The 21,364-nt window shown below is 40.1% G+C and overlaps 2 protein-coding genes across 2 annotated transcripts in view; both read left to right on the top strand.

The window, feature by feature from the left end:
• LOC114104827 (antigen WC1.1-like) overlaps nt 1-21,364 on the top strand; it is a 185,280-nt gene that overhangs the window by 33,203 nt on the left and 130,713 nt on the right.
• Nucleotides 1,020-19,812, top strand: LOC114104824 (antigen WC1.1-like). The gene is made up of 7 exons (XM_071609186.1): nt 1,020-1,398; nt 1,597-1,653; nt 2,327-2,464; nt 2,874-2,969; nt 3,572-3,658; nt 4,685-4,831; nt 19,538-19,812. Exons 1-7 carry the CDS (start codon nt 1,020-1,022, stop codon nt 19,654-19,656), a joined length of 1,023 nt encoding a protein of 340 aa, XP_071465287.1. The 3' UTR covers nt 19,657-19,812.

The following is a 21,364-nucleotide window of genomic DNA, read 5'->3' as shown; positions in this document are numbered from 1 at the left end:
AATGAATATTCATGATAGTGTCTAAGGACAAGTATCATGAATGTTTTCTCATTGTTAATTTTCATTTATATATATTATTTCATTTTGTTTTACTTGGCTCCATGTTACCTCTATGTCCTTTCATGTATTGATTTTCCTCATGCAAATGTTTTTATCTTTTCATGCAAATGTTTTTATTTTATCAGCTAACTATTGTCTACTTATTTACTTTTCTCTGAATACTGCTTCTTTATTTATGTAAAAAATATTTTTAATTTATCTAAAATAATAGTTTCAATTAATTTAAATGAATACTGTCAATGTTTATAATTTGTATTAACAATATGAGAGATACTGAGTACAATTTATTTTGGGGATTACTCAGTACTTATGTTTTAAATGCCTAACATTTATTACCACAAATCACTGACATTAACTTACATTTCTTTTATTACCTTTTGGATTAGCAGGAATTAAAAATAATAATTTTCAGCATATTTTCCTCATCTATTTATTTAATCAATCAATATTTATCAAGCCACTGTTCATAGCATTCATAGAAAGTCACCCATACATACTTCTAATGAATGCATTCAACATGCCAGGCATTGTCCTGTTTGCAGGAACAGAGGAAATGAGGCAAGGCCTTTTTCTATAGGAGTTCTCCTTCTGGATTATATGTGTCTGTGTGTGTTTGAGTGTACACACATGAGCATGTGCATGATCATGTTTTTGGTTTTTTTTCACATAGTAGGCATAGTAAACACAGGTAAATTGATAAAAATAATTTCAGCTACTGATAGGAATATGGTCCAGGGAATGTCTCAGTAACCCAGTCTAATAGACTACTTCTGAAGCACCTTATTTCCACATGTCACCTGAACTGAGCCCAGGACCTAGGAGAGATTTGTCTGGGGGTAGGATCTCCGTAGCTGTCGCCTACCAGTGCTTCCCCTCTGTTTGCTCCTACAGGAAACAGACCCAAGAGCTGTCCAGCCACTGCACCCTGCACAGGTACCTCATCCCCTCCCACCTTCCCCATGGCTTCCAGGAGCTCCTTTCCTCCCACCAGGGCAGTAAGAGCAGGTGTGGCTGTCTTTGCAGACAAAGAGAAGCTCCGACTCAGGGGAGGAGACAGCGAGTGCTCAGGGCCAGTGGAGGTTTGGTATGAAGGTGCCTGGGGCACTGTGTGTGATGACTCCTGGAGCCTGGCAGAGGCTGAGGTGGTGTGTCAGCAGCTGGGCTGTGGCTCTGCCCTGGAAGCCCCAGGGAAGGCTGCATTTGGCCCTGGAAATGGAAGCATCTGGCTGGAAGAGGTGCAGTGCAGGGGCAGGGAGCCCTCCCTGTGGGCCTGTGCTGCAGCAACCTGGAGACAGAATGACTGCAAGCATGAGGAGGACGCTGGTGTGAGGTGCTCTGGTGAGTAGCAAGACAGGAGAGAGGGCCAGGGCTGAAGGAGTGTGTTTGCATCTAGAGGGCTTCCAAGGCTGCTTTGCTTCCCTATGCTTTGGCTCTGGAAGGCTGTGCCCAATCTCCTGGCTTCTGGGACAGAACTATGTGTCAGTGGTGGTTGGAGGGACCCAGTGACATTTCCCAGACAAACACAGTACAGTGATTAAATTTTTCTTTTCTTCTCCCCAGGTGAAAGGACAAAAACTCTCCCCACCCTGAGAAGTAAGTGAATCTTTGGTCTGAACAAGGTAATGAAGGAGATAAGCAGATTTTCAGTGTTCTGCACTATGGAGTCTACACAGCTCTGGTCATATTACAGTAGCCCTGATGGTCCAGTGTTAGAAGAAGCCATCATTTGTGTTAAATTGAAGCAGTCAGAGAGCTCCAAAGCTTCACCTGCATTAACTTTATTTTTTTTTAGTTTTATTGATTTTATTTTTTAAAAATACATGACATTGGAAATCATTACAATTCTTATTACACATATCTTATTACACATACCACGATTTTTCATATCTTTGTATATAGAGTATGTTCATGCCAATTCATGCATTTATACATGCACTCTGTTCTCTTTTTTTGCATTACAATTCTTATTACACATATATACCACAATTTTTTTATATCTCTGTTTGTATATAAAGTATGTTGACACCCAGTTCAAGTCTTCATACATGTACTTTGGATAATGATGTCCATCACATTCCACCAGACTCAGAAGATAGTTAACACAGTTAAGAGCAGGATCTAGGGTGATAATATCCTGAGTTTCATGATATATAATGTCTGAACTAGGGACTTCATGGTCCTGAGGACTCAAGTGATGACCAGAATAATTGGGTTTTTCTGAGCTTATGGTCCTCTCTAAACACTCAAGGCCCTTTTTCTTCTTCAGGCACCAGTTCAGCCTCAGCCCCTGTCCCTGGCATCTTCTCCTTACCTGGGATCCTCTGCATTGTCCTGGGAGCCCTTCTCTTTCTTGTTCTCATTATCCTGGGAACTCAGCTGCTCAGATGGAGAGCACAGCACCAAGGTGGGACTTGGGAATGCTATGACCTGAAAGTATGCACAGATAATATTGGACCAATTGTGGCATTTTTTAAGAACATATTTTAGTCTTATTCTCATTTTTTGAAAAACTGCCTTCTCTACCATGGACTTGGAGACTTAAAAGACATGAATTCATCCTAGGTTAAAAATGAAGCCCACAAATATGATGATTTCTTATGTGGAAGTGCTAGTGGAGACTAGGTTTAAGATCCAGGGTTAAAGATCCAGGTGGGCAAAAAATCTAGTTGTATCCCAGTGGATTACAATGCTAAAGAAAGGGACCCTGGAAGCCCAGAGAAATGTCTCCTAAAGTGTTCGTTGGAGAAGATTTTGTCTGTTGGTAATGGAAAGACTTCTAGGAGCAATGGTTGAACTCATTCTGCCTCTCATAGCCTTATCCACTTTTGAAGATGCTGTTGATGAGGTCCTGTACCAGGAGATAGATTACCCCACAAATCCAGAGAAGGAGAACCAGCTAAATAGCCCAGGTGTGTTCCATAACCTCCTTTCTTTGAATGAGTTTGCATCAGTGTGGGATTATTCAGTAAGCAAAGACCACATGACTAACCCAAGCACACATGGCATATATGATAGCTCTCTATTACTGAAATAAAATGCTTGAGATAATCAAAATAAAAAGAAGAAAGTTTTATTTTCCTTCACATTTTCAGATGTTTTCCTCCATGGTAACCTGGCCCTGTTGCCTTTGGCCTGTGCAAGGCAGCCTATCATGCTGGGAACATGTGGTGGAGCAAAGATGTTCACCTCACAGTGACCAGAAAAATTAATAGAAAGAGGAAGAGATTGTCATCCTGTAATCCTTTTCAAGAGCATGCACCCAACAACTTAATTCCTCCCACTAGTTCCCACACCTTAAAGGTTCTACCTTTTCCAATACCACCAACCTGAGGACCAACCATTTAGAACAAGATCTTTTAGGAATATTCCTTGACCACTAAAACAATTATCAGCATCCTTCTAGGGAAGGAGCTCTAAGCGCTCTCTCTACAAGTATGAAGCTTCAAAATTTCTTCTGAACCATGACATTGACCTCCTCCTGTGTTTGTCTATGATGTTTTCTTCCTACTAGGAGTCCTGTCTGATGACGGCTCAGCAACTAAGCTACCCTATTACACAGGGGACAATGAGGAGATTGGAGACTCTGAATCTGCTCCAGGTAGTAGAGACAAGTCTTTCCCTGGATGGTGGGGGTGAGGAGGAGGTTATCATCTGAGAAGACCTTTCTGTGATTAGGATGGGAAGGGTCTCTTCCTTCAGGTTCACGACTACTTTTTCTCTCCACCCAGTCTGTCATCTCAGAAAGGGAAAAATAAGATTCTAGTCTGTTGGTTTTCATAGCTACTTCTGTATGGTCATAGACACACCTCAAATATATCATTATAAAATCCAAGGCCATAACTTTAAAAAGAACATTGAACCTAAACGTCTAAAAAATTCCATGCTAAAAGAGAACATTGGGAAATATGGATTTGACCCTGAAAAACAGGGACATATGAACCATTTTGTAGTTTATGTGCACAACAAGACCAAATAAAATGACTTTCATAACCCATAGAACACAAGGAGTGTGTGGTGCCTGTACTTATCAATCACTGGGAGCTTTTCTCTACAAAGGACCTAAGAAAAGAGGACATGCTGGGCCTTCCCCAAGTGGAATAAATGGAGAGTTACTACGGTGGGTCATGTCCAGGAGTGCTCTTTAAAATTGAATCTTAAGGACAGCAGAGCACTAAAGGATGTTGAAACCCATACCTCCTGGGATTCAAATTCATAGAATAGCCTATCTGTTGGAGAGAGAAACCCAGAATTCTCTCCTATGTCTCCATTGCCTCAGAGGCCATGTGAACAGCCTGGGTTCTCCTTAGTCCTGATGAAATAACCCTCAGTCACCGATATACACTTATTTTTTCAACCCTCTACCACATGCCTCAAACTCATAGCCATAACATTTATCAGTTTTGTAGCATGGTATTTAGTAAAACATTATTTACTTAATATATTGAAATATTTCGATGATTTATATGATTTCTAAGAATACAAAAATCAAACGTATGCCTTTGGGACAGCCTTGGAATATGGTGCCTATATTTCTCAGCTATTAGAATCTCTGCATTAGAAGAGACTGAAGACATCACCAAGACTAAGAAATATCTTGCTTTTCTTCCTTATTCCCTGTTTTCAGAACCTGGAGGACAGCATGCAGTTGCCACAAGCAATGGTTATGATGATGTTGAAGAGTTACCAGTTCCTGAAATTCCTTCTTCCTTTGGAATGAAGGAGAAGAATTTTTTCCCTGAAGAGGGAGATGATACCAGGTGTTCTCAGACAGGTAAGTGGATAACTATGTCTCCAGTGGTCTTGCATTATTGTCATGGTAAAGATGTATTTGGGCATATCAATGATCAGTTTTCCTTTACTACAAGAATCTAAGTAGCCTTGTAAACCAAGATGATGTCATCTCTTCCCTTTTTCTGTTTATTGAAGCTGTTTTATTTCTTCTGAAAGGAGGTACATATTGTGTCCTCTGTCTGCACACACTTCCTGTGGGATGAGACATGTCTGTATGAGCTGCAGAGACTTTGGGGCTTTGTTCCAATTTTCACACAGTAAACCAAGACCCATGTTTGAACAAGAAGTATGGTGGTCATTAAACTTGTGAGAAGTATTTGGAGAGCATTTTTATTAGTACATTATAATAATTCATAATAGTGACATTAATTTTGACATATTCATAAATACATATAATATGCTCAATTTAAATATCCAGTGCTTCCCCTTTCCTTCCTCCTTCCCCCTGATTACCTTCCTCTTATTAACAGGTCTGCCTTCTATGTATTTATTGTTTTTGTAGTTAGAGTTATTACATTCATACATAAAAGTAGAATTCATTGTGATATATTCAAGTACACAGAGAGCAAAATATGGAGAATTTGAGACTCCCTCCCCATTTCTCCCCTTCATGCCTCCCTTCAACCCCCTTATAAGCCACTGTTTTTACTTCTATTTTCATAATATCCCCTCTTTTATTTCTTACTTCTATGTAGCTTCTGCATCTGAGAGAAAAGTTTCAACTCTTATCATCCTGAGTCTGGCTTATTTCACTTAGCATGATTTTCTCCACTTTTCTTCACCTCTCCCTTCTGCTCCCCTTTCTCTACTTATCTAATTTCTGTTATAGTTTTGTAATCAATCAGTGATATATATATATATATATATATATATATATATATATATATATATATATATATATAAAAAATTATGTACATGCACACATACACATATACTTCACCATGGTATATTTATGTATAATATGCTTTGGTTGATTTTATTCCACAGTTCCTCCTTTTCTTCATCCATCCTGCCTTTGCATCAATCCCCTTACTCTATTCCACTGATCTCTCTCTTTTTTTTTCCATGAGTCATTTTCATTCCGGAATTCCACCCACTTTTTCCCCTTCAAGTCTTATTTTGCTCCAACTTCTTCATGTAAGAGAGGAAATTCAATGTTTGACTTTGTAAGTTTGGTATATTTCACTTAGTATGATGTTCCCCAGTCCCATCCATTTATATGCAAATGCAATAATATGATTCTCCCTTATGGCTGAGTAGAATTCTGTTGTGCATATTTCCCACATTCTCTATATCCATTTGTCAGTTGACAGGCCTGCAGGCTGTTTCCATAACTTGGTTATTGTAAATTGTGCTTTCATCAATAATTATATGCCAATATCACTCCAGGATGCTTTATTTAGTTCTTTGGATAAAACCAAGGAGTGAGTTAGTCATGAAATTGTTTCAGTATTTGTCTTTTGAGAAATCTTTATACTGTTTTCCAAAGTGGCTGTACTAATTTTCAGTGCCACCAAAAATGAATGAGTACTTTTCCCCACATCCACTCCAGCATTTATTATATATATTCTTTTTTTTTAATTTTTCTTTTATAACTTTATTTTATTTACTTATATGTGGTGCTGAGGATCGAACCCAGGGCCTTGCACATGTGAGGCAAGCACTTTACCGCTGAGCCATAACCCCAGCCCTAATATGTATATTCTTGATGATTGCCATTCTAACAGGGGCCAGATGATATAAAAATGTAGTTTGATCTGCATTCCCTTGATTGGTATAGATGTTAAGCAGCTTTTCATATATTTCTTAGTCATTTGTATTACTTCTTTTGAGAAATACCTGTTTAGCTTTACTGCTTGTTTACTAATTAGATTAATTGTTTTCTAGGTGTTAACTTTTTGAGATCTTTACATATTCGGCATATTAATTCTCTGTCAAAAGAACAGTTGGCAAAAATTTTTCTTCCATTTTATAGGCTCTCTATTCATTCCCTTGTTTCCTTTGCTGTACAGAAGTATTTTAATTTAATACAATCCCACTTGTTGATTCTTAGTTTTGTTTCTTGATCACTAGGGTTTTGATAAGGTGCCTATGTCAATATGTTGGAGTAATGAATCTATTTTCTTTTATCAATCACAAAATTTCTAGTCTAGGTGCCTAGGTCTTTGATCCATTTTAGGTGACCTTTGTGCAGGCTGAGAGATAAGGGACCTGTTTCATTCTACATACAAATATCTACTTTTCCAAGCACCATTAAAAAAACAGGCTTTTTTCTCCAACATATGTTTTTTGTTCCTTTATCTAGTATTGCATGAAAATATCTCTTTGGGCTTGTTCTGTGTTTTCTATTCTATTGCAATGGTCTTCATGTCTGTTTTGATGTCAGTACCATGCTGTTTTTGTTACCACAGCTCTCTCCTTAGATAAACTAACCAAAAGAGAGAGAAGACCCAAATCGACACAATTAGAGATGAAAGAAAGTGATATCATCACAAACATTTCAGAAGTCCAGAGGCTCATTAGGAACTATTTTGAAAATAGTTTTAACTATAAAATCTAGAATATATTAACCAATTTCTAGGTAGAAATCAAATCAACAAAATATAGAAAACGTAAACAGACCAAAATCATGCTATGATCCTGAAGCAGCAATTAGAAGTCCTCCAACAAAAAGAAGTCCTATCAAATTATTAAGAAAGAAATTATACCCATCTTTCTCAAATTATTCCATTCAATAGAAAAGGAGGAAATACTTCCAAATTTATTCTATAAAGCCAGTATTACTCTTTTACCAAAAAAAGACAAAGACACATCAAGAAAGGAAAACTACAGACCAATGTCCCTGAGTAACAAAGACACAAAAATCTTCAATAAAATATTATTAAAGCACATTCAAAGACACTTTCACAAGATAGTACAGAATGAAAAAGTGGGTTTCATGTGAGTGAGATGCAAGGGTAGTTCAACATATGGAAATCAATAAGTTTAGTTCACCAAAAATGATTCTAAGAATCACATGATCAGTTCAATATATGCAATAAAAAATGATAAATTTTAGCACCTATTCCTGTTAAAATGTCTGAAAAAATTAGGGATAGAAAGAACTTACCTCAACATTATAAAGGCTCTGTATAACAAATGCAAAGCAAATTTCCTATTGAATGAAGAAAAACTAAAAACATTGTCTCTGAAATCAGGAATGAGAAAAGGATTTTCACTCTCACCACTCCTATTCAATTATTGTTATTGAAACTAAAGTCAGAGCAATCAGACAAAAGAAGAAATTAAAGAGATACAAATATGAAAAGAGGTCAAATTATCTGTTTTCTGAAGAAAGGATCCTGTATGTAGTATACTCAAACATCTCCATCAGAATAAATCTAATACTGATATACAAATTCAGGAAAGTAGGATAGAAAATTATCATCCAAAAATCAGTACCTTTTCAGGCTGGGGTTGTGCATCAGCAGTAGATCGCTTGCTTACCACTTGTGAGGCCCTGGGTTCAATCCTCAGCACCACATAAAAATAAACAAATAAAATAAAGGTATTCTATTTAACTACAACTATATATATTTTTAAAAGAATCAATACCTTTTCAATATTCCAATGATAAATCTGAGAAACAAGTCAGGAAAACTATTCCACTCACAATAACCTAAAACAAGGCACTGGTTATTGTTTATCTTGAATCTTGTCATTTTAACTGGGGTGAGATGAAACTTCAGTGTACTTTTTATTTTATTTCCTTTATTGTTAAGAATGTTGAACAGTTTTCTCATATTTGTTGGCCATTTTCATCTCATCTTCTAAAAAATATCTGTTTATCTCACTTACCCATTGACTGATTGGGTTATTGGGTTATTTTGATTTTACATATTCTGGATATGAATCCTCTGTCAGAAGAATAAATGGAAAGAGTTTCTTCCATTCTTCAGGCTCACTTGTTTCCTTTGTTGTTTGAAATTTTTAAATTTGAAAGTGCCCCAATTGATTCTTGGTTTTATTTCTTGATCTTTGGGAGTTTTTTTAAGGTAGTCACTGTTTGTGCCTGTGCATTGGAGAGTTGGCCCTATGTTTTCTTCTAGCAATTGTAAAGATTCTTGTCTAATTACTAGGCCTCTGATCCATTTTAGTTGATGTTTATGCAGGGTGAGACCGAGGGAGCTCCTTTCATTCTTCAACATATGGATATTCTGTTTTCCCATTTGTTAAAAAGTCCATTTAGTCAGTTTTTTTCACTCCTGTGACTAAGAGACCCAACAAGCACAATTGTAGAGGAGAAAGGGTTTATTCAGGGGAGCATGGGTTTCAGAGGTCTCTATTTATAGACAGAAAGCTCCATTCATTGGGGCTAGAGGTGTGACTGAACATCATGGTGTAAGAGTGTGGCAGAAAGAAGCAGCCTGCATGGTGATCAGAAAGAAGAGACAGACTCCACTCTCCAGATACACAATATATACCCCAAGGCCATACCTTCAGGAACCTACCCACTCAACCCACATCCCACTACCTCCAGTTACCATCCAGTTAGTCCCCATCAGGGGAATAATGCAATGATTGCATTAAGGCTTTTACAATCCAATTGTTTCTCCTCTTGTGTTGTCTCACACATGAGCTTTTGGAAGACACTTCACATCCAAACCATAACATCTATTTTTTCTCCACTGTGTTTTTACTGTTTTTGTCAAGAATCACATGTCTATATCTGTGTGAGTTTATCTCTGTGTCCTCTATTCCATTGACTTTAATGTTGCTTTTTATAAAAATGCCATTCTATTTTTGTTAGTAGAGCTCTGCAGCATAATTGGAGCATGGAAATTGTGATGCTTCAGCCTTGTTCTTCTTGCTCAGTAGTCCTTTGGCTACTCTGGATCTTTTATTCTTCTATATGAATTTTAGGACTGATTTTTCTAGTTCTGTGAAGAAAGTCATTGATATTTTGATTGGGACTGATTGAAATTATAGATTGATTTTTGTTGTATAATCATTTTATCAATATTAAATCATTTATTGAAGAACAACAGATGCCTTTCCATCTTCTATAGTCTTCTTTAACTTCTTTCTTCAGTGTTCTATAGCTTTATTTTATAGGTCTTTCAACTTCCCAGATAGGTTTATTTTTTCTTGTTTGTTTGTTTGTTTGTTTTTGCTTTAGGCTATTTTTTAATATTTTATTTTTTAGTTGTAGTTGGACACAATACATTTATTTTACTTATTTTTATGTGGGTGCTAAGGATCGAACCCAGGGCCTCACACATGCTAGGCAAGCATTCACCACTGAACCACAATCCCAGCTCTGTTTTAGGTTATTTTCAATGTAATACTTTTCTTCATTTTTTGTTGGGTTTACTATTGGCATACAGCAAAACTATTAATTTTTGTATGTTGATCCTGTTTTCTGCTACTTTGATGTATTTATTTATCAGCTCTAAAACTCTTCTGATGAAAATTATATGTATAGAATCATAGCATCTGCAAATGGACATAATTTGACTTCTTTTTCTTATTGTATCCCTTTAATTTCCTCCTCTGTCTATTTGATATAGCTAACATTAGAAGAACTATATAGAACAGGAATGGTGAGAGTATGAATCCTTATCCTACTCTAGATATTTAGAGGAAATGCTTTTATTTTGTCACCATTCATTTTGATGTGATGTTGGGTTTGTCATGTATAGCCTTGAGAAGATTGAGATAATTTTCTCCTAACCCTAGTGTCATCAGAGATGCTAAATTTTGTTGATGAATCTTTTTATGCATCTATTGAGTTGATTATATAATTTATGTTCTAAATTCATTTATGTGATAAATTACCCTTACTGATTCACATATGCTGAATCAACCTCCGTAAAAATTTATTTTTAAGGAAGCACTTAACCAATTATTTTCATTAACATTTCCCACTTTAATCCATAAAGCAAATTAGCCTTAAGTAGAGATATTGAAAATTCCTATGCTAGAAGGATAATTCTCTTATTGTTTCAAATAACATATGGAGTCATATTTTAGAAGTGGGCTTTCCACATGGGCGTGGTCATGTGATCCATGGGAAAAGGAAACTATTGAATTCAGTTAAGCTTCCCTTCTTTGGCATCTTCCAAAGTACCCAACTTCTTGTCATGAATACTGTGAGGGAAAGTGTGGTATGTTATTGAGGTACAGAGGAATTGAGAGAAGTCATCTTCTGTCGCAACCCCTTGCCCGCAAGGAAGACGCAACTCAGGAATCTTCTCTCAGCAGTTTATTCAGGTCCCTTGATATTTCTTATTCTTTCTTCTTCTCTCCTTCCCAGATGCCCTCCCAGCCTTAATAAAGCATCCCAAGCCCCAATGCAAAGCTGCCGCGTGGAGCTTTCTCACAGGGTGGTGAAAAATCATGTGCCAACTCTCTCAGATAAGGAGTTGTTTGTCACATACCACAGCGGAGCCAGCGCCATCTCGTAATGGCGACCATAGTCTGCAGAAACGGCAGAAGCGGCTCACCACAGTTCCCCCTTTCTGTTTTATTAAAACAATACAGGCGAGAGTAGAGGTCCTATCCCACTGTGCAGAAGTGGCTGCATAGTATGGCTCAGTCCTAAGGAGGGCCCTTCCCCAGATCCGAGGCTATATCAGCCGACGCCTTTTTTCGTGGGGCGGGGCGTGGACGTGTCTAACCCGCATGCAATAGGACATGCTCTCCTTGAGGTCCACGTCAAGGATCACTCAAGTGCAGTGCCTTGCCTCGCATCCTGTATCGTGACGACGGTGAGAAGTAGGATAACACAGGTAGCCTGGTAATGATGACAAAATTTAAGTTGGCAACACAATCCCTAAGCCCCAGAGGAAGGTAAAGAGTCTGTAGCCGAGAAGAAAGACCAGTCCTGAAATCCATCTGCGTGCAATGGTAACAAGACCTGCAGAGTGCAAGGGCTATTCAGCACTGGGAGAGAATAAGGAAGAGGACATACCAATCCCAGTGCAATGTGAAACTAACTTGGGGTGCAATGGCCATGCCCAGAAATCACTGTATAAGATGTGCAAGCCAGATTTGTGGAGAAATGCCATTTTCTAAGGCCGCAAGAGCCTGTACGATCATAGCCTTCTATTTTGCATGGCGAGTTTTAAGGCGACAGAGAAGCCACAAACAAAGTACAACACCGAAGCAACACATTGCCCCAAAAATGCTCATTCCCACCCATTCCTTAAAAAAGGAAAAGGCAGAGGATAGCCAACTGGTGAATTGACCCAAAGTCACTGGTTCGACACAGGTACTATTCAAAACAGCAATCTGAGTTAGTTGAGACTGGATCAAGTTTTCTGCTTCCATGGACCAGGTTCCGGATAGATATTCCCCGATGATGCGGGAGGCATTTCTGGAATCATTAAATCTGACAGAGGTTATACATAAATGTGCACGTTGATCAATACAACCCAAATGTACTAGGTCAGACAATTCCTCAACTTGAGCTTGAAGCAGATCTATCCTTTGATTAGCAGCCAAAATCCCAGATAAAATGTGTTGATTAATTTTACTTTGGGATTCAAGTACGGTGGATGTTTGTTGAATAACCTGATTAATAGTGGCAGCAGTTTGTACTTGGCTGGCCATGGCTACTCCAGCTGTAACTGCTGCAGCAGCAGATACCGCCACAGCTGTCACTATAGCTGCCGTAATTCCAAAATCTCTACGGGTTCTAATCAATTCAACAATAGGAAAGGATTCTGGATCTGCAGTAACCGGGATCAGGACAAAGGTTGGAATTTTCATAACCACTGCCGTAGTCCAGGAGCCATTCCAACACTCAGACAAATAGCAGGTAACATTAGAACAATCAAGCATCTCCTGTGATGTATCATTAGCCGAAATTAGCCAAAAGAAACAGGAACGGAGATTGGAGACAGACTGCTGCAGGGTGTAACGTTGCATTACTTAATTGTGCATTATGTGACATATTTTTGAGTCTCCTACCCCACTTTAATTCTTGGGTACTGCCAGAAACATTAAACAACCAACCTTGGACTCCTTGTAATTGAGCCAAAGCGGAGATGTCGGCTGTGGCCCCCTTTTCATTGGAAATCAACCATTGAAACCAGGACCAACCTGCTCCTATAGAGGAATTATTGTTGGAAGAATTATACAAGTATCTTTTAAGAGAGGGGGAAAAGGAGAAACCTTTAGCGACCTGATGTTTCTCCCAAGAATGGTCTTGGCAAGGTGTGAATATTGGGGGGAAGCCATACTCAGGGGTGCAATAAGGAGAAGCCTTAAAATGAGTGGCATTGTAAGTACTATTAAAAGAAGGAGGTACTGGGATTAGTACCTTGGAGATCATAGCCAAGGTAGTTATGTTTAAAGCAGAGCTATTTACAGGGGTCCCTGAACCTGATTGCTTCCCCGAAACTACTTGGCTCAGTACAGCATTAATAATACTCCCTGAGACCTGATTGGACCGCAATGGGTCCTCCCAGTTAGTCAAATTTTTGGTCTTAAGGCTAATGCAATTAGCGTTTCCAAGGCTGAAACAAAAAACTCCTGTGAGATTAACCTGAGATCGATTAAAAATGCTTTCCACGTCCCCTCTAGGAGAGGCACAGGGAGCAGACATCTCACATGAGGTAGAGAAAAGAGTGGGGAGGACACTAGAACTACCATGAACCGGCATCGGCATTGGCCAAGCCCGTGCCACTGCCCACCACTGCATTGGTGTCGTCTGTGCCATCGGCACCAGCACCAGAACCAGAGCACATAGCAGAGTGAAGATCCTCATCACAGGGTTGCTGTGGTATCTCTTGTTGCTGGTCGGTTGATGTCAAGACTCTTCTTGTCAGGCGTTCAGGGACCCACAACGGCTCCGTGCGATCCTGGGGAAAAACACATACAGATCCTCGTGCCCATGTCAGCACGGGGTCGGGGCCGTTCCATTGGCCTGTAAGAACATCCTTCCACTTAACATAACCAATCACAGAGGGCTGAGGGGACACATGTCTATCAGCCACAGAGCGACCATGAATATCCAAATTTAAAAAATTAATGGTAAAGAGAGCTAAGGACAGGCGTTCTTTAGGAGTGTGTTCAGCTCCTATTCCCCCTTTTTGTTTTTGTAAAGTTTCCTTTAAGGTGCGATGAGCACGCTCAACAATGCCTTGTCCTTGAGGATTGTAAGGCAGACCATGAGTAAGTTGCACTCCCATGGTAGAACAAAAGGATGTAAATTGTCTGCCAGTATAAGCAGGTCCATTATCAGTCTTAAGGGATGCAGGAGCACCCCATGCTGCCCATGCTTCTAGGCAATGAGTGATAACATTACGTGCCTTCTCTCCCGACAAAGCAGAGGCATGAATAACTCCAGAGCACGTATCAACAGAAACATGTACATACTTGAGGTTACCAAAGTCAGGTATGTGCGTCACATCCATTTGCCAGACAACCAATGGTTTTAATCCCCGTGGGTTCACTCCATAAGTAGGGGGATGAAGAAATGTGACACAATGAGGACATTGTAATACTATCTGACGAGCATCCGCTCTTGAAATGGAAAAACGCCTGCGCAACGTTAAAGCATTAACATGGAAATTTTGGTGAAATAATTTAGCCCCCTCTAAGGAGGAAGCCAAGCATATCAACTGGCCTCTAGTGGCTGAGTCCGCACAGGCATTACCCTGTGATAACGGACCAGGAAGAGAAGTATGAGCCCGTATGTGCATTGGATAAAAAGGAGCAGTGCGGCTACAGATAAGTTGTTGAAGCTGATTAAAGTAAGCAGATACATTATGGGCATTACTAATAGCTCCCATGGCCTCCAGAACTTTGAGTGCTTGTACCACATAAATGGAGTCCGAGATAAGATTAAAAGGAAAAGAACACTGTTTAAAAACCTCAATAACAATTTGCAGTTCAACCCATTGTGGATTACCAGGAGCAAATTGATGCTGAACAGGGGGAGAATCATTAATTACATAAGCTCCCATTCCAGACTTGGAACCATCAGTGAAAATATTAACAGCCCCCGGAATTGGATTGGGTGAAGTTACCTTAGGGAAAATGATGGGATGTTCTTTAACAAAATGGAGTAATGGATGGGAAGGGTAATGATTATCAATATCCCCTTGAAACGAGCAACATAGAATAGCCCAGTTGTCTAGAGTAGCACACAAAACATTGAGTTGAGCCTTAGTATAGGGTATAATAAGAGAAGAAGGTGATTGTCCGAAAAATTGAATGCTTTGGTGAATCCCTTTAAGTGCTAACGCTGCAACAGCATCAGGATAGTATTCTAAAGATTTTCCTGGGGATATATGTGGATGGATCCATAGTAAAGGCCCATCTTGCCACAGTACTCCAGTAGGCTGCCGCATAGTGGCAAGCACACATAACTGGAAAGATTTATCACTTTGGAGCCTGCATAGAGTAGCATGTTGTATAGCTTTTTCTACTGTTATAAGGGCCGCTCTAGCCTCTTTGGTGAGGCTACGAGGAGAAGCAAGATCTGGATCACCCTTAAGGGTAGCATACAAAGGCTGGAGCACACCATTAGGAATATGTAAATATCCCCTTATCCAATTAATATCTCCCAACAGTTTTTGAAAATCATTTAGAGTTTGGAGATCTTGAGTTCTTATGGTGATTTTTTGTGGTTTTAGTTTATCATACCCAATTATTGCTCCCAAATACTCAATAGAATTCCCCGTTTGAACTTTTTCAGGTGCAATATGTAGCCCATATTGAGCTAACAGCTTTACTAAGTCTTTATAGGCCTCATTAACTATCTGCTCTAACTTAGCGGCCAATAACACATCATCCATATAATGAATAATCTTGATGGAGGAATACTTATGTCTGAGAGGTGCAAGTGCCTTTCCCACATACATCTGGCACATCGTGGGACTATTAGCCATTCCCTGTGGCAACACTACCCACTCAAACCTTTGATCTGGTTCCTCGTGGTTACACGAGGGAAGGGTGAAAGCAAAACGTTGTGAGTCTTTAGGATGCAAAGGAATAGAAAAGAAACAGTCTTTAATGTCAATAGCAATAATATGCCAGCCCTGAGGAATAGAGGAGAGCAGAGGTAGCCCTCTTTGAATGGGCCCCATAAGTTGCATTTGAGCATTAACTGCTCGTAAATCATGTAGTAGGCGCCACTTTCCTGATTTTTTCCTAATAACAAATATGGGAGTATTCCATGGAGAAGTAGAAGGTTGGATGTGACCCAAGTTTAGTTGTTCTTTGATTAAATTATGGGCCGCTGCCAATTTAACCGAGGGAAGAGGCCACTGAGGCACCCAAACAGGTTCCTCGGTGAGCCATGTTATGGGTATTTGAGCCCCAGTGGCCCCTAGGAAAAACCCAGACCAAATCTGTTAAGCTTTTGATGACCTTGCACAGGATGCCTACACCCCTGTAGGTGTTTTCCTAGTCCTAGACCTGGCCTATACCCCATATTTTGCATAATCTGTTGAGACACCGGAGAATAGTCATTACTAAGAGTGAACCCCATGTCTTTCATCAGATCACGACCCCATAAAGAGATAGGTAAATCAAGTACATAAGGCTGAAAGGTGCCATTGTGCCCTTCTGGGTCCTTCCAAGATAGATGTCTACAGCTGATTTGAGGGGCTTGGGCATATCCCAAACCTCTTAGTGATTGATCTGAGAGCTGCACTGGCCACCCCTTTGACCAGTCCTTTTGTGCTATGATACTACGATCTGCTCCAGTATCTAGCAACCCCAAAATTGATTTGCCTTCTATGGTTAAGTTTAAAGTAGGACGGTCATTCATATCTAAGGACAAATAAACAGAATTCCCTCCAGTAACTCCAATCTCATCACTTGTCCTTGAAAAGGAATCAGCAGGAAAGCGGGTATGCAGACTGGGTAGAATTAGCAATTGAGCAATCCGGTCTCCTGGGGAAATGGACACAATACCCCTTGGAGCTTCCACCATAACCTTTACTGATCCTACAGTATCAGGACTAATGACTCCAGGAAAGACATGAAGACCTTGTAATATAGAGGATGCACGTCCAATTAGCAAACCTACAGTGCCAGGTGGTAAAGGCCCTTTGAATTCAGTTTCCACCAATTGGACTCCCATCTTAGGTGTTAGTACGAGTCTGGAGGTGGAACAGAGGTCCAATCCCGCGGCACCTGTAGTGGCTCTCCGCGTCTCATGGGATGGCGTAGAGATGGCCATGTCTCGGGTTTGGGTGTGACATTCTCCATTGCCCCATATATTTGTGGGCCCTGGGGTCGGGGGCCCCTTCGGCCATTTTTTGGCCCAGCTGAAACAGGCTGTCCATAGATGTCCCTCACTGATCTACACTCTTTTGCCCAATGCTTCCCCTTTTTACATTTTGGACACAGCCCCGGTTGACGAAGGCCATTGGAAGGGCCACCGTGAGGGGGTCCAGTAAAATTATCTTTTTTAGGACATTCACGTCTGAAATGACCAGGTTGACCACAATGGAAGCATGTTCCGGCACCAGGACTGCCCCCTTTTGCCATCCGAAGGACAGCAGCTGCAAGACCTGCATTAGTTAAAGGTCCTCCAATCTCTCTACACACTTTCATCCATGCTTCTATGCCCTTATTTTTATAAGGAGTGATTGCTGCTTTACATTCCTTGGTGCACTGCTCAAAGACCAATTGCTTGATAAGGGGCATGGCTCTATCAGGATCCCCAAAAATCTTTCCAGCGGCATCCACCATCCTTGCTACAAAATCTGAAAAGGGTTCTGTAGGGCCTTGTAGAATCTTGGTCAAATTACCAGACACCTCTCCTCTATTTGGAAGCGACTTCCATGCCCGAATGCAAATGTTGTTAATTTGATCATATGCCTCAAGAGGAAATCCTGTCTGTTGATTTGCAAATCTACCCTGCCTTAAGAGCATATCCTTGTCCCAATGGGGATGTCCCGCCGCATGGTTTTGGGCAGCCTGCTCTATTGCGCCCTCTAGCACGAATGCTCTCCAGTCCAGATATTTACCCGGGGAAACGCAAGCCCGAACAAGGCTAGCCCAATCAGAGGGAGTCATACAGTATCTAGATAGATTCTCCACCTGAGTCAGTGTGAAGGCGGCATCCACCCCATAAGTACGCACAGACTCCGCCAGGGTCTTTACAATTTTAAAATCTAAGGGTTCATGGACTCTTCCCCTGTTGTCATCCTGAAAAACTGGATAAGCAAGACCCATCTCAGCGTGAACAGCCCTCCATGTTTGGGCATGGAAAGCTCTCCCCGTAGTGCCCCCACCATACGGCGGTGGATCCGGGGGATCGTTCTTCCTGAGCCCTTGTTTCTTTTTGTTCCCTTCTCCTATAGCTAAACTCCCTAGCTGACAAGACAGCCTCCCGAGCTCTTCCTCCTCATCCTCCTCCTCCTCTGACCCACTTTCGCATGGGGGTGTACGCAGCGTACTGAGATCTGGGTACAACCGTCTCCTCCCCCGTGTCATGCTCCGCACACTCCCCTCTTCCCAAGTCACTTCGCTTTCTGCCGTCTCCGACTTTTCCTCATGTAAACGCTCTAAAACCTCCTGTCCTTTAGCAAGTGCTTCCTGGCATCTGCCATCTGTAAGGCAACCACGGACCATTTTCCAAAGGGGTATCACCCCACCCTCTAACATGCCCTGCTCAGATGCAAAATCAAGATCTTTGCCTAATTTATCCCAACTAGGCACAGTAAGGCTGCCCGAAAATGCAAACCACGGTGCAGCGATATCTACCTTTTGTAAAAATCTCTGTAATGTACTATGCTTCACTTCCAGTCCCTTGGAACGTAACAGGCCATCTAGGGCCAGAAGAAGCGGACTTGAAGATGCGGCACCCATGACACAACGACAAAAAAAATACAGACAGCAGAAACACACTGACGCAGCGGAAAAAACACAGAAAACAAAAGCGAAAGTAGAAGCAAAAGTACACGGCGCAGCTGCAATAAAATGCAAGGCTTCCTCTTTCATTACAGAGGAACTGCCCCGCTTTAGTCGCAGATCCCACTTACCTAGGGACTAACCCCGCTTTGATCGCGGATCCCACTTACCTAGGGACTAACCGGTGCACCACCCCTGACTACTGAGAGTTCTGAATCCCGGGTTTCGGCACCACTTGTCGCGACCCCTTGCCCGCAAGGAAGACGCAACTCAGGAATCTTCTCTCAGCAGTTTATTCAGGTCCCTTGATATTTCTTATTCTTTCTTCTTCTCTCCTTCCCGGATGCCCTCCCAGCCTTAATAAAGTTTCCCAAGCCCCAATGCAAAGCTGCCGCGTGGAGCTTTCTCACAGGGTGGTGAAAAATCATGTGCCAACTCTCTCAGATAAGGAGTTGTTTGTCACATACCACAGCGGAGCCAGCGCCATCTCGTAATGGCGACCATAGTCTGCAGAAACGGCAGAAGCGGCTCACCACAATCTTCTGCCTGGAGTGCTTAAGGAATCAGATCAGCCTGGTGTGGAAGAGAGCACTCGCATCTATCACTTTGCCTCTCCTCACCATTTTTGACCCATCCTCCTTCACATTGTTGAAGTCAAGACATTTGCACAGGACATAGTCAATAAGATATATTTCTATCACTCCTTCAAGAAAAGTTCTGGTTCCCCATAGATATTTTCTAGCCACTCTACTAGTCTTTTCATTCTGCAAGAGGACTCTGGACTGTCGTTTTTGTCACCACTGAAACCAGGATTCTCTTACTATTTCAGGCATCTCTCCTCAATTTCTCAAAGAAGCTGACAATTCTAACATGGAAGAGACAGCATCCTTATTGGTCCTGAGAAAAGAAGACCCTGGATATGATGATGTTGAGCCTAACACCTTGTAGTGTTTTTTTGTTTTGTTTTGTATTTTGTGTAACCAAGTCTGCAGATAACTCCTTACGATATTGTTTTCTGATAAAAGAGAGTTCTGTCTTCTTCATTACTGAAAGCTTCTACATATTTCTCTCATTTACAATAAATACTCTGAGCCTCAAATACCAGTGCCATTCTCTTAATTTGAATGCATTCACCCCCAGCAATCTCTGAAAATTCAGTGTTCAAACTCAATGGATCCCATATAGGATCCCCCCACTCTACTCATTTGCTTCTGTTAGATGAACAGATGTTTATTCTTCTCTTGAACAGCATAAAACTGGAATGTAGTCCTGAACTAAGATCTTGGTCTTATGAAAACTAACTTAGAAACGCTTATCTTAATATTCAAAAACATCCCATTCATGCTTGAATAAAACCTACATTTAGTAATTGGGGAGTATCAGGTGGATGGAAAATGGCTATGTTTCTTTTAATTTTTCATGATTTTTTAATAAAATATCAGTAACTAGATTCTAATACTATCCATTAGTCTTTTACTTCAATGGCTTCTTCTCCTTTCTTGTTATTCCACAACTCTCTAAATCTCATCTTTCTCCATAAAATTGCATTGTTGCTCATTTTTGTAACACTTTTCACTGCTCTTTACTCCTTTCTCTGGCTATCTTTGTTTAAACCACAAATAATTCTAACCACCAGAATTGCAAAAGATTCTAAGTGGCTATGTTTACTGTGAATTATTCCCATCCCAGACCATCCTCACATATTTATTTGAGTTGGAAAGGTCTGAATAAGTGAGCCAAACTCTGAAATTCTGTATTCTAAAGTCTCATTTCATCTATAGCAAGTTTTTCAAAATTCAGTTATTTGCATGCAAACAAATGAATGTTTCCACATCTACATTCTAACTGAATAATTTTAAACCAGGATTTTACTTACTCTTTTTTCTGATTCCTTCATTTTCCTTAATGATTTTTTATTCTGTTTTTATTTTGTTTAATTAAAACTTTTGTAGTTGTAGATGGACACCATGCCTTTTTAAAAATTCATTTATTTATTTTTTATGTGGTGCTAAGAATCAAACCTAGTGCTTCACACATGCTAGCCAAGTACTCTTCTACTGAGCTACAGGCCCAGTCTCTTCTGTTTTTATTAATGAATTAGAGTTATACATAATAATGTGATTTATTTTGACATATTCATACTTGCATTTAATATAGTTTGCTCTATTACCATCCCAGTTCTTCCCTCCCCCTCCTCTTCTTCTTTCCCCTGCCTCTACTCTGCTTTTCTCCCTTATGTCTTATCAGTTTATGTTTGGTACTTCATCGATACACATAAAGGCTGAATTCACTCTAGTATATTCATAAATGTACTTAGGATAATTTGGTCAATTTAATCCTTCAGTTCCTCACATTTCATATGCCTTCAATGTTCCCCTCAATTTTCTTCCTCTCCTCCACTGAATTCTCTTCTACTTCCATGGATCCCACATTTTGAATTTTATTTCTCTCTAGCTTTATCATATGAGAGAAAGCATTTAATATTTGACTACCTGAGTCTGTTTTTTCTTTACTTTTATAACTTTATTATTTTATTTAAAAACAAAAAAATGTATTTTCCTACCATAATATACATAAAGTTACTTTGAAAATTCTGAAATTTATGAACCATATGTACAGTTATTTTTTTTTCCAAAACTTCCCAGGCACTTCTGCA

The sequence above is a fragment of the Marmota flaviventris genome, chromosome 3, assembly GCF_047511675.1.
Source record: "Marmota flaviventris isolate mMarFla1 chromosome 3, mMarFla1.hap1, whole genome shotgun sequence".
Classification (NCBI taxonomy): domain Eukaryota; kingdom Metazoa; phylum Chordata; class Mammalia; order Rodentia; family Sciuridae; genus Marmota; species Marmota flaviventris.
This window is presented reverse-complemented; position numbering and strand designations above follow the sequence as displayed.